A 12,134-nucleotide genomic window follows, 5' to 3' on the forward strand; every position below is an offset into this window, starting at 1 on the left:
TCAGTCACAGGTTTCCAAGCTAGTCATAGAGTGATAATAACCTGTGGTTTTTAACCACTCTTTTAACCACATTTTCCCATGCAATTAGGAAGGACCGGGTCCAAGGGGGAAATCTGCAGCCTCAGTTACTAGATACAGCACATAGGTACTTCAAACTAAATTGACTGCTCAGCTAGGTGGGTGATGTTCTTTTTTGACTGGTGTTTGGACCATCAGTAGAAGCTCCTCTGGTATTGCTGGACTTGTCTGTATAAAACTGCCCTGAGTTTGGGAAATTTGATGGAGACACTTGTCCCCCAACCGCCCCCCAACCCCTGCCTGCTGTGAGAATGAATTAACATTAAGCAATGAGTACCTACTTTTAGCTGTGGACTCAAATGGTGATTTTCAGTGATAGAGGAGAGACTTAGCTGGTCTTTTTATCTTCAATTTTTGATTAGCATTTTGTGCTTCAGCAGCATCATCATGTTGAAGTTTAAATTAATTCAAAAGAGATTTTCTAATTTACCTAAAATGTGGAATATTTGAGATAACAAAATGAAGCCCTACAGGTCATGTGTTTTCCAGTAGCAGCAAAGTCACTTCTGCTTACTTAAGCTAATATTCTTTTTAATTCCTTTCCTGTGTCTTGCCCAAGTATAAAAATAGGAGCAGAAAGAACAGAGAGTCCCTTCAGCAACTAAACACATTTTGACAGAAGTCATTGGCTAGAAAAGAGCAGAGAGGCAATATTGGTCAACCTGTGTTAAAACACACTATAGACTTCTATTACCTCTTTTTAGGATCTTGGGATGGTTAAGAATATGTGGCTTGACAAAGGTTAATCACCTGAAATTCTTTAGATAAGAAATTATGTGTGGATCACAGAAAGGCAGAGGAAACATTTGTTATGGTCTAGTTTTATCCAGTTTATAAAGCAACAGATTATAACTCAATGTTTCTGGCACTATGGGAACACCAGCAGATCTGTTTATGATCAGGTCCAACAGCAATCACTGTGCATTCAGAAGCTTAAGGTATTTTTTAAACTCCAAGAATAAGTCTGTACAACTAGTTTGGGTCAAAATCTTTCACATTTATTTGAAAAGAAATGAACAGATTACAGAAAGTATTTTGCATCTCTAAACTATAAGATGCTTTGCTGCTTTATTCTACAGGAATATCTCTCTGTAAAGACCAGCACAATGAAGTAAAATATTTCCTTTTCAGTGCGAGTCAGTAGCTTCCTTCTTCAGATAATTATAAATCCGATTGTGTCTAACATTGATCTAGGTTTTTGTTGCATCAAAGATCATTTTTGCCTTCAATTTATTTTTTTCCTTCGTCTCCATATTGTATTGTTCATTTTTGTGCAATCTTCTTTTTAAGCCATCTTTGATAGTATGCCACCTGCTGCACTAGGTTCTGCAAGCATCATGAAGTCGAGGTCACAGCATTCGTGGACCAAAGAATCTTGGTGTGCTTGGCTGTATTTCTGAAATGCCTGCACATTTCCACTGTAGACATAGCTCCCTCCTCTCCTCATCTTTGAATATGCACTAATCGCTTACCCATTCAAAGACATGACTTTCAGACTCCACAGCAATGAACTGCAAAAGATACACATTAGCATTCTGCTAGACAGTCCTGCAAGGTCACCCAAGGTAAGCTGCCATCTGTCCAGCTTACCAAAGCTCAGTACTATGGTGGTGAATGAAATTGTTTGCATTATTAGGTATGTTAGGTTTTTAGAGGGGGACATCCACAGTCACCTGGGCAAAGGTTGCGGCAACAAAGTGTACACTGAATGCTTTCTTAAGTAGCTGAAAGACTTGTTTTGACCCTTTAACTGAAGAAACTGATGCCACGAAGGAGACGTGAAGAAGTTCCCTGGAATGATTATAATGATTATGGTTTGCTTCTCTTCTTTGTGACTATCCATGCGGTAAACATGCCTATAGGCAGATCTTGCTTTCCCTTTAAAAAGGTAAGAGAAGGATTGATTAGCACACTTTTTGAGGAAGAGCAGAGTTAACCATGATCTCATCTTTTCAAGCACTGGCATTTTCCATGTACGTTAGTGCTTCTGTTGTTTAAACATACCCTATTCTTAAGTATGTGTGAAGTTAGGGTTTAGCAGATAGATCAAGTACCTGGCGTTAATCCAAGGTCTAATTCTTAATCTTCTGTAGTATGGATATGGTAGATAAATTTCTCAATGGCCAATTTTAAAAACTATTCACTCAAACCCGACATAGCCCATTTCAGTCTCTTTAATAGGAAACCTAATAACTTTTTCTGATGTGGTGCATAAAGCTCTGGCATTTTGTTTTCTTTTTATTGCCAGATGCAAGCATGTTCATGTATTTACAGTCGATAAAGCTATCAGTGCTATATACAGGTTTAGATTAATAATTTCAACCTTTCAGTCTGATTTAGGCCACTGCTATGTTATTTGCATCCTTTGGTCACATACTGACTGCCCGATCAGTTGCAGTATTTCTGCTTTCCAGCCGTTTCTAGAAGTAGGACAATCCATTCCAGTATTTTCATTCATACTATTCAGAAACCAGGCTGCACTTTAGGAGCAGTGTGAGTCTTGTACATCTACAGCAAATAAAGAAGGTAATCCTCAAACCCCTTTTTCCATAATGCGTTTTTGTCTCTGATATCCTCTTCTTTACCCTGTTCACACTCTGACTTTGATTTTGTGTAGTTTCCAAGAGAGGTGGTTATATATTAGGACTTATCATCAAGGAACAATAGTTTCAGAGAGGTGCAATATTACCTATGCGTGAGTCATGCATGAAAGAATATGAGCTGTCCAAACCATCAAATCTAGAGACTGTATAGGAAGGAAGAAATATTGGTCTTAGTCCTATTGCCTCATATAATTAGTGAATGTTTATATTAGCCCAGAGAGACAGGTTTTATGGCTTGTCCTGTTATCTAAACTTTTCTCTCTCTTGAAGTGTCTGAACAGCCCATTTCTGCCATGAGCAAACCAGTTAGTGATCACATGCTGCTCCTTTTTTCCTGTATTTTTGTAATACTTGCATGAGATACATTTTATCTCTGCCCTAAAGCCACTGTAGCTATTCTGTGTAGCAGACCGTAGGCTGCATTAGCACTGGTGGCAAAATGTGCCACCTCTTGATGCTAGGGATTTATTTTTCTTTAGCACATGTTGACTCTCTCAGGATTTTTCCCATAAGACCGAGCATGCAAATATAAGTAACAAATAAGATTTTTCACTAAATATCTTGACACATTTTACTGGATTTAGATTCACTTTCCACAGTTTCTGTTTCATGCTTACTTTCCTTCATCTAAGAGCAGTCACAGTGGCAGTATAAAAATAACTTTTAAATTGAATTTTTCGAGATCCTCCTCTTCTGCTATCTCTTACTGCTTCCCACTTCACTTCTGATTTTATGTTTCTTTCTAGTCTTCTCCCTGAAAATCAAGATCTCCTTATGCTTTGCATTACCAGCTGTCAGGCGTGATGCTGTATGTGCTGATATGCCACTGTGTTAGCTTGCTTTGGCACTGTTGGCAGCACTCTGCTGTCATGCTTAATTGAGACAGAAAGGACCATTTCTTACTGGAAAATTAATTCATGAAAAATGACTTCTGTTTTTGTAATAGAATTGTTTTGAAAGCAATTAAACATACAAGGAAATTTGTATTACAACAAATTAGCCCTTAATTTTATAAAGGTTTAAGTGTCAAATATAAATGAACTAAACAGTGAGGCCAACTGATTTTGTGAAATTACAGCCTCAAATTGCCACACGTGATTTGAGCACAAATCCCATCAACTGAGATTTTTTATTTTGCATTTTGTTTTTTTTTCTTGACATAGCTAGTTTTGAGCAAAAGTGAATGCCGCCCCGGGCGTCTGGACATTCTCTCGGGAAGGAGAGTAGTAACCAATTTGCTTGCATCCCTCTGTGAAAGGGAGAGGCAAGGTCAGGATGATTGTAATGGAGATGATCTTTCTCCTGACCTGTTCTCTTCCTCTACCCTGCAAAAGAGGAAGTAGAACATCCTCTTCTGTGTTGACCTTTTTCTCCTCTCTAGTCATGGCCTTCCTATCCATTACGCTTTTTAGAAGAGGATTGCCTTTTACAGGTAATTCTGCCAGTCTAGGAGGCCCAGTGTTAGTGGGCTACTAATCTTAGGGCTAGTGTAAAATGAAGTAGCAGTTTTGCATCAAGTTTCTTGCTCCTCGGTACTAACTGCCCTGATTGTGGCTTTTCTTTGATCCACTTGCAAAACTGACCAAGCTAACCAATGTAATTTTCTTAAAGACAGAACACGAGGCTGCTTCTGTGCCTGTAAATTAGACAGGCTGGTGTACTGTCTTGCACTTATATGTGGTGTTTAATTGTTAGCATGGTCCCTGATACTATTTTGGCTCATGCCAGCTAGCACTCTCCTGGACAATGTTTACGTGTGGTTCAGGACATAACACATGCCTAGAGTAGCCAGTTTTGGATGCAGCCCCTGCTTTGGGAGAGAGAATTCAGCCACGTAGTTGTGAGCTATGTCATGTTGCTTGATCTTACTGGCAGTGAACTGTCTCTGTTCTTATTTAAAAGACTACTTAAAATATAGCCTCGGTGCCCACTTGCAGGGGATTTTAGGTTCCAATAGCTGTTTCTGGCAAGTCTTGACTTTACTCCTGTTCTTGGAGCTTTCATGATGGATGCTGTTTCATAGAAGCCTTTCGTATGCAGTGTTTTGTCCTCTGTGCTGCTTGTAGGATAGCAATTTCTTGTTGCATCATCCCGTTTTCACCTTTGTTAGAAAGAATGATTGCACAACAGGTTTTGTTGGTAAGATAAAAGAAGCAAAAAGAAATTTAGAGGAAGTTGCCTTATACCTATTATACAAATTTTTAGACCAGTTAACTGGTGCTTGCTCTGAGAAATGAAAATGAGCCTTCAGAGTAATATAATTCTTTTCAAAGGAGTTTACATTCCTTGTCTGTTAAAACAAATACTGAAAGTGGTATTGTGAACTGACATAGTTATACTGGTAGAACTTTGCATGCTGGATATTTTGAAGCACTTTGAAGAATTTTCCAAACTGACTGTATATAAGTACTTGAAATCTGAGACCTGGAAGGTAACTCTGTCATGAAGTTCAATTTCTGTCACAGGTATCATCACTTGATAGGAAAATTAAAAGATAAATCAAGCAAAAAATGTGTTTTTTCTCACAAAATTTTTACTTTTATTTGCTTAATAATACAACATAATTCTAGGGATAATTCCCTTTTTTAGCTAAAAAGAATGTCACTAGTATTAGATGCTTTTAATTTTCCAATGTGTAAATAGCTATGAACAGTGAATATAATAACAGTTCAGATCTGAGTCTTGGTCAGAACCATGAGTAGAAGCGGATGAGAATAACTGCAGAAAAATGTGTTGAAATATTCTGGTAGTTGATCAAAGAAGATAAAAGAGCTGAGAACAAAGTGTTCATGAAAAACTTTGTGAAGCCATATATATGCTTATGAATTTAGGGGGGAAAAAAATCAGTCATGGTCAGTAAGAACTTGCTGATGTTTTAGGTTGGATCAATAATTTGCATATCCTTCTCACAGTTAATTTTTATTAGATGGGTCTGAGTGTATGGTACTAGGAGGAGGTGGTATGTTCTTTCAGTTGACAAAATGCCGTGCAATGGCTTTAGATGATAGCACTGCAGTATCATAATAATGAAGACTACACTATTATTGTCAAATTTACAAAGATCATTTACTGTGAGCTATTCTCGCACTTTATTTAGTAGCTTCAAATGCCCAAAGTTTATTGATACACTGCTTTATCATACCTGCTAGTTCAAGTTAATGATTTGCTCCAGGTAGAGGATATAGTTGGGCAATATTTCATACAGTTTTTTGTCAAGAGTTTTGAGCTTCTGTGCTTTAATTTATGCAGTTTAATATAAAAGATTGAGATACACACTCATCCAGTTGAGGAGGCTTATCTGCAGGAGAGAAGAATCAAAACTCTCTTTTGTAGACTTGACAGCTAGTACATCACTGAGTACATATACAGGAAGTTCATGGCATTTAAGCAAAAATTTTGAGAGAACAGTCCTGAACTTTTCTTCCAAAACACCTGTGTGCGTGTGTGTATACATATTATAGTGTGGATACATAGATGTAGACACGTGTATATGTATATATTATAATGTGCACCTATCTAATCTATATCTTATAATTTATATATATATAAAATGTAGTGTAGTTCATTTGATTTTTTTCAGAAAGTAAATCAGAAAAAACTAAAAAATAGTCTTTCTTGATGTTGAAAGGCTCCTATCAGCCTAATTTCAATTTAAATCTAATTACTTTAAAATACATGTTTATACTATTCTCCCCTTCCTATCTTTTTAGTAAAGCTTCCTAAGGCTCAAAATTATCTTAATCATTTTTCTCTATCTTTTTTTAATCCTTTGACATTTGAAGAAAGGTGGTTTTTTTCTGCAGTTGACAAGGAGGGTGTTTGACTATGCAAGGGAATGCTGGCTTTGTCTAGACAGAAAACATTGCCAAATGTACAAGTCCTTGATAGAACAGATGAGCCTTTTTTTTTTTCCTGCTAACATTCAGTTTATAGTAATTGTAGCTGTTACTTTCAGCTTCAAGTATTTAATTTTGGGATTTGAGATACTGAAGTTTTTTTTCCAGATTTGCAGTGTCCCTGTAAAGACTGCAGAGATATGTGTTCAAGATATTGATTAATATTTTGTTCTGTGTACAGTTGTTTCATATCTAGAACTATGGCTAAGAAACGGGTTTATGTAGTTGGTATCCATAAATCAAGGTGTTGTGTCAGCTAACATGCTCCCAGTAGAACAGAAGTCATCTCAAATTCACACTGACTGTGGGTAGCTAAATAGACAGTGGTATGTTTGCCAGTGAGGACTCCGCAAATGATAGAAAGCAGAAAGGAAATGAGTGGAAAGGTTCCTTCTGCACACCGCAGTAGAGTTGCAGAGCCCACTTTAAGATCTGATGGTTGTGTTGGACTATAACAGCAGTATGTTTCATGTTGTGAGTAGAAATTCATCATTGCTGTAATAGTCCAAAACCTCTAAAAACCATGTAAGTAAATGAGCTGTTTCAGTAGACCAGCTTCAGTAGTTCAGAGCTTGCTTACTTAATTTTTCTTAAGCACATTAAGCAGTTCTAGACAGGCTGTCACTATGATCTTTGAAATATTGCCACGTTTCTTTCGTTCTCTGCTTTTAAATTTCTTATACAGTAAGACTTTCATACTTCCACATACTCTGTTCATTACAGATTTCTGGGTATTCAGGCTCTTATTTGGAGCTTAAAAGCATTCCAAACCACAACATAAATTCAGAAATGGAAAGGGGAAGAGATGTGCATTTATTTTCCTCTCTTTTACCACAGCCTGTTGACTCCCAGTGCAGAGTCTAAGCCTGTAGTTTCTGGCTCTTACCTGGCAGCCAGTCTGCAGGTAAATTAACTCAGCAAGCATGTATCATTTTTGACTAGAATGGGTATAAGGTAGTAATTTGAACCTGGAAAATAATGTCTTGGCCACAGTTTTTGTCTGAAAGTAATTCTGCTTTAACTTTATAGAAAGGCTTTGTTTTTGTAGGGATCTCTTTTTTTCCCCCTTCATTTCTTCTCATATTACTCAAATTCCTGTATTCAGAACTCTTCAGAAAGATTGAGGAATGACCGATGAAAACATTGAATGATACTTAGAAAATGTAGCACATGCTGTGCAGTTCCAGTAGACGAAAGCATTATGGTTGAAGGGTTTAAAACATGCTTTCATATTAATTTACTATCATTTAAATATTCTTTTAAGAGACTGCTTATGGATTCTGAATTTTCAGTGGCAACTACAGTTTATTCAAAGTTTAAAGGGATATGATGCGTTTTCTTTGTGAAGTATTCTACTCTTTTTGTTCACGCTAGTTCTTTGGCTTGTCTGAAACCAGTAGTACACACTACTGTACTGGCAAACACACAAATGTGTGTGGTGTTGAACTTCTACCACAGCTGAACACTGATGTGCACTTGCAGCAAAAATGGGAAATGGTGAATAATCCCTCTTGCCTTTTGAGATGGTCATATTTGAATTATGTTGGCAGGATTGAGTGAAGCAGCTTGTATTGTTAATAGTGCTGAATCTGCTTTCTAAATGCATAAGACTTTTTTCCTGTGGGGATTTCAGTCCAGCTTTCACCAGCACTTTGTTCATCTAAAACTAAATTTAAAGGTTTTCTTAGGTTTCTGCTGCTAAATTTGTGTTTTATGTGCTTTGGTCAGGGAAAAAATCAACAATGTTACACACATTTCTGTTTACTATAAATTTATTCTTTCACTCAACACTGTAAGAAATGTATTCAATTAAGGTCTTAAAATACACCTCCTCTTCATCTAAAGCAAAATAATCTTCCAATACCACACATTTAAAAGTAATGTACCTGAAACTCTTAAATTTCAGTAATTTAACTTGGTAAACATTGTACTAACTTTGGTAAATGTTAACTTAATTTCTTCCCAGGCTTCCAAAGGATGAGTTGGCAACAGAACCACTAAAATATGCTGAACAACTTCCTGTAGCTCAGATAATACACCAGGTATGTCTTTCTATTTTAAGGATTTTCTTTGAGAATAAACGGCATCTGTAATATGGTTAGTGACCTGCTATATCACTTAGACATTCACAAGTCTATGAGGCCTGATGAGATCCACCCGAGAGTGTTGAAGGAACTGGCAGATGTGCTCACCAAGCCCCTTTCCATCATTTACCAGCAGTCCTGGCTAACTGGGGAGGTCCCTGCTGACTGGAGATTAGCAAATGTGACACCCATCTACAAGAAGGGCCAGAAGGAGGACCCAGGGAACTACAGGCCTGTCAGCCTGACCTCTCAGTACTGGGAAAGCTGATGGAGCAGATCATCCTGAGTGCCATCACATGGCATGTAGAGAATAACCAAGGGATCAAGCCCAGCCAGCATGGGTTTAGGAAAGGCGGGTCCTGCTTGACCAACCTGATCTCCTTCTATGACAAGGTGACCACCTAATGGATGAGGGGAAGGCTGTGGATGTTGTCTATCTAGACTTCAGTAAAGCCTTTGGCATGGTTTCCTACAGCATTCTCCTGGAGAAACTGGCTGCTCATGGCTTGGACGGGTGTACTCTTCGCTGGGTAAAGAACTGGCTGGATGGCCGGGCCCAAAGAGTGGTGGTGAATGGAGTTTACTCCAGTTGGTGGCCGGTCACAAGCGGTGCTCCCCAGGGCTCTGTGTTGGGGCCAGTTCTATTTAATATCTTTATCAGTGATCTGGACGAAGGGATTGAGTGCACCCTCAGTAAGTTTGCAGATGACACCGAGTTGTGTGGGAGTGTTGATCTGCTTGAGGGTAGGAAGGCTCTGCAGAGGGACCTGGACAGGCTGGATTGATGGGCTGGGGCCAGTTGTATGAGGTTCAACAACGCCAAGTGCCAGGTCCTGCACTTGGGCCACAGCAACCCCATGCAACGCTACAGGCTTGGGGAAGAGTGGCTGGAAAGCTGCCTGGCAGAAAAGGACCTGGGGGTGTTGGTTGACAGCCGCCTGAATATGAGCCAGCAGTGTGCCCAGGTGGCCAAGAAAGCCAATGGCATCCTGGCTTGTATCAGAAATAGTGTGGCCAGCAGGAGTAGGGAAGTGATCGTGCCCCTGTACTCGGCACTGGTGAGGCCGCACCTCGAATGCTGTGTTCAGTTTTGGGCCCCTCACCACAAGAGAGACATTGAGGTGCTGGAGCATGTCCAGAGAAGGGCGACGAAGCTGGTGAAGGGTCTAGAGCAGAAGTCTTATGAGGAGCAGCTGAGGGAGCTGGGGTTGTTTAGCCTGGAGAAAAGGAGGCTGAGGGGAGACCTTATTGCTCTCTACAGCTACCTGAAAGGAGGTTGTAGAGAGGTGGGGGTCGGTCTCTTCTCCCAGGTAACAAGTGATAGGACAAGAGGAAATGGCCTCAAGTTGTGCCAGGGGAGGTTTAGACTGGATATTAGGAAATTTTACTTCACTGAAAGGGTTGTCAAGCATTGGAACAGGCTGCCCAGGGAAGTGGTTGAGTCACCATCCCTGGAAGTATTTAAAAGACGTTTGGATGAGGTGCTTAGGGACATGGTATAGTGGTGGTCTTGGTAGTGTCAGGTTTATGGTTGGACTTGATGATCTTAAAGGTCTTTTCCAACCTGTGCGATTCTGTGATTCTGTAATAAAATCTGCTTTTCTAGGTCATACAGAATCAATGTCCTCACGCTGGAAGTATGTAAAAACAACATACTCTTGTTCAGATGACAACTATTAAATTATAGAAGTCTTATTCTGAACATGGCAATGAAAAGATGCTTGCTGTATGACACAGTTGACACTTCAGAGGTTGCTATTAAAATTGTTGTGTGTCTACTGATAAAAAAGAAAAAAAATCCATTAATTTCTTCAAATTTGCATCTTGACCTAAATCATATTTGCCTTCCTGAAAAAGCAGCCAAAGTAGAGAATCTATTGTGGAATAATTGTCATGACAAGTTGAGTAGGGAAAACAAGCTCCCCTCCTAATACAGTTCTGAATTAGCACTGTTTCTATTTCTAACTATAGCAGTGTCATCATACTTTCTGCTTTGAACAGGGTTTTTTGTTTTCTTTTTGTTTTGCACAATAAAAAAACCCAGAGATTGAGATTTTGCCTAGATTGTGCCTTCTAACTGTGTCTTTATTTAAAATCAATACTCTTCCATTGATTTAGGTAAACAAATGAGGGATGATGTGGTGTTGTGGTTTAACCCCAGCCAGCGACTAAGCCCCACGCAGCCGCTCGCTCACTCCCCCCCGGTGGGATGGGAGAGAGAATTGGAAAAGTAAAAGTGAGAAAACTCGTGGGTTGAAATAAAGACAGTTTAATAGATAAAGCAAAAGCCATTCATGCAAGCAAAGCAAAACAAGGAATTTGTTCACTACTTCCCATCACCAGGCAGGTGTTCAGCCATCTCCAGGAAAGCAGGGCTCCATCACTTGGTTACTTGGGAAGACAAACGCCATCACTCCGAATGTCCTCCCCCTTCCTTCTTCCCCAGCTTTACATGCTGAGCATGACATCATACGGTGTGGAATAGCCCTTTGCTCAGTTGGGGTCAGCTGTCCCAGCCATGTCCCCTCCCAGCTCCTTGTGCACCCCCAGCCTGCTCGCTGGTGGGGTGGGGTGAGGAGCAGAAAAGGCCTTGACTCTGTGTGAGCACGGCTCAGCAATAACAAAAACATCCCAGGGTTATCAACACTGCTTCCAGCACAAAGCCAAAACACAGCCCCATACTAGCTACTATGATCAAAATTAACTCTGTCCCAGCCAAAACCAGCACATGGGGACATCCGAGCTGGGACTGAATAGCATGCTACAGTTTTTATTATAACATGTATTCCAACCCCCCCTCCAATTTATAGCAAGGAGGAGGAAGACATCTTTTCTGTGCAGAAGATTCTATACTCCCTTCTTGTTCTTTTCTCGAAGTTCAACGTCTGATTCTCAATCCATTGTGCTGGTAGATTATATGCCCAGCCTGCATTCACGTCTTCTCATTCTTTGCTGTTATCCACAGTGGGCTCTGCCTATTTTGTGGAAACCCTCGTGGTCAAATAACATACATAAAACTTGTGATACACTGTAAAACATGAGTATTGAGACTTAGCATGTCCCTTTTTGGTGATCCTTTAAAGAAAGCAAAAAGACTTACTCTGTTGCAGTAATTTGGAATTTTCTCCCCCCAAAAATTATTTTTTAACTTTGTAACGTGAGTCATGCTTCAGGGACAGGTACCTATAGTTTTCCTAAGTCAGGACTGAATAGGTCAGATTACTGTTTTCCTAATGGTACCTTGGCAGTATGGAATCTTTCAGGTGATCAGATATACTCTGAAAAATTGACCTGAAAATTGGGGAAGATAATGACAGTTCATCATGGGAGACAAAATGGTACAGTCCATTCACTGCCTTGAGATAAGGAAAACTTCCAACCTGAAAACTGGGACTTGATGTTGGGTCAAGATAGCAATAGCCAGATAAACAATGTGAGATAAAGCTGTGGTTTCAGACTGAGCTGTTTTTGAA

General features: G+C 39.6%; 1 protein-coding gene across 1 annotated transcript in view; it reads left to right on the top strand.

The window, feature by feature from the left end:
* The window catches only part of PIGK (phosphatidylinositol glycan anchor biosynthesis class K), a 74,489-nt gene that overhangs the window by 39,229 nt on the left and 23,126 nt on the right, over positions 1-12,134 (top strand). The window contains exon 10 of the mRNA XM_075508558.1: positions 8,544-8,619. Coding sequence (XP_075364673.1) covers positions 8,544-8,619 — 76 coding nt within the window. The remainder of the gene's footprint in view (positions 1-8,543; positions 8,620-12,134) is intronic.

Source organism: Mycteria americana, chromosome 7 (assembly GCF_035582795.1).
Source record: "Mycteria americana isolate JAX WOST 10 ecotype Jacksonville Zoo and Gardens chromosome 7, USCA_MyAme_1.0, whole genome shotgun sequence".
In the NCBI taxonomy this organism is placed as follows: Eukaryota; Metazoa; Chordata; class Aves; order Ciconiiformes; family Ciconiidae; genus Mycteria; species Mycteria americana.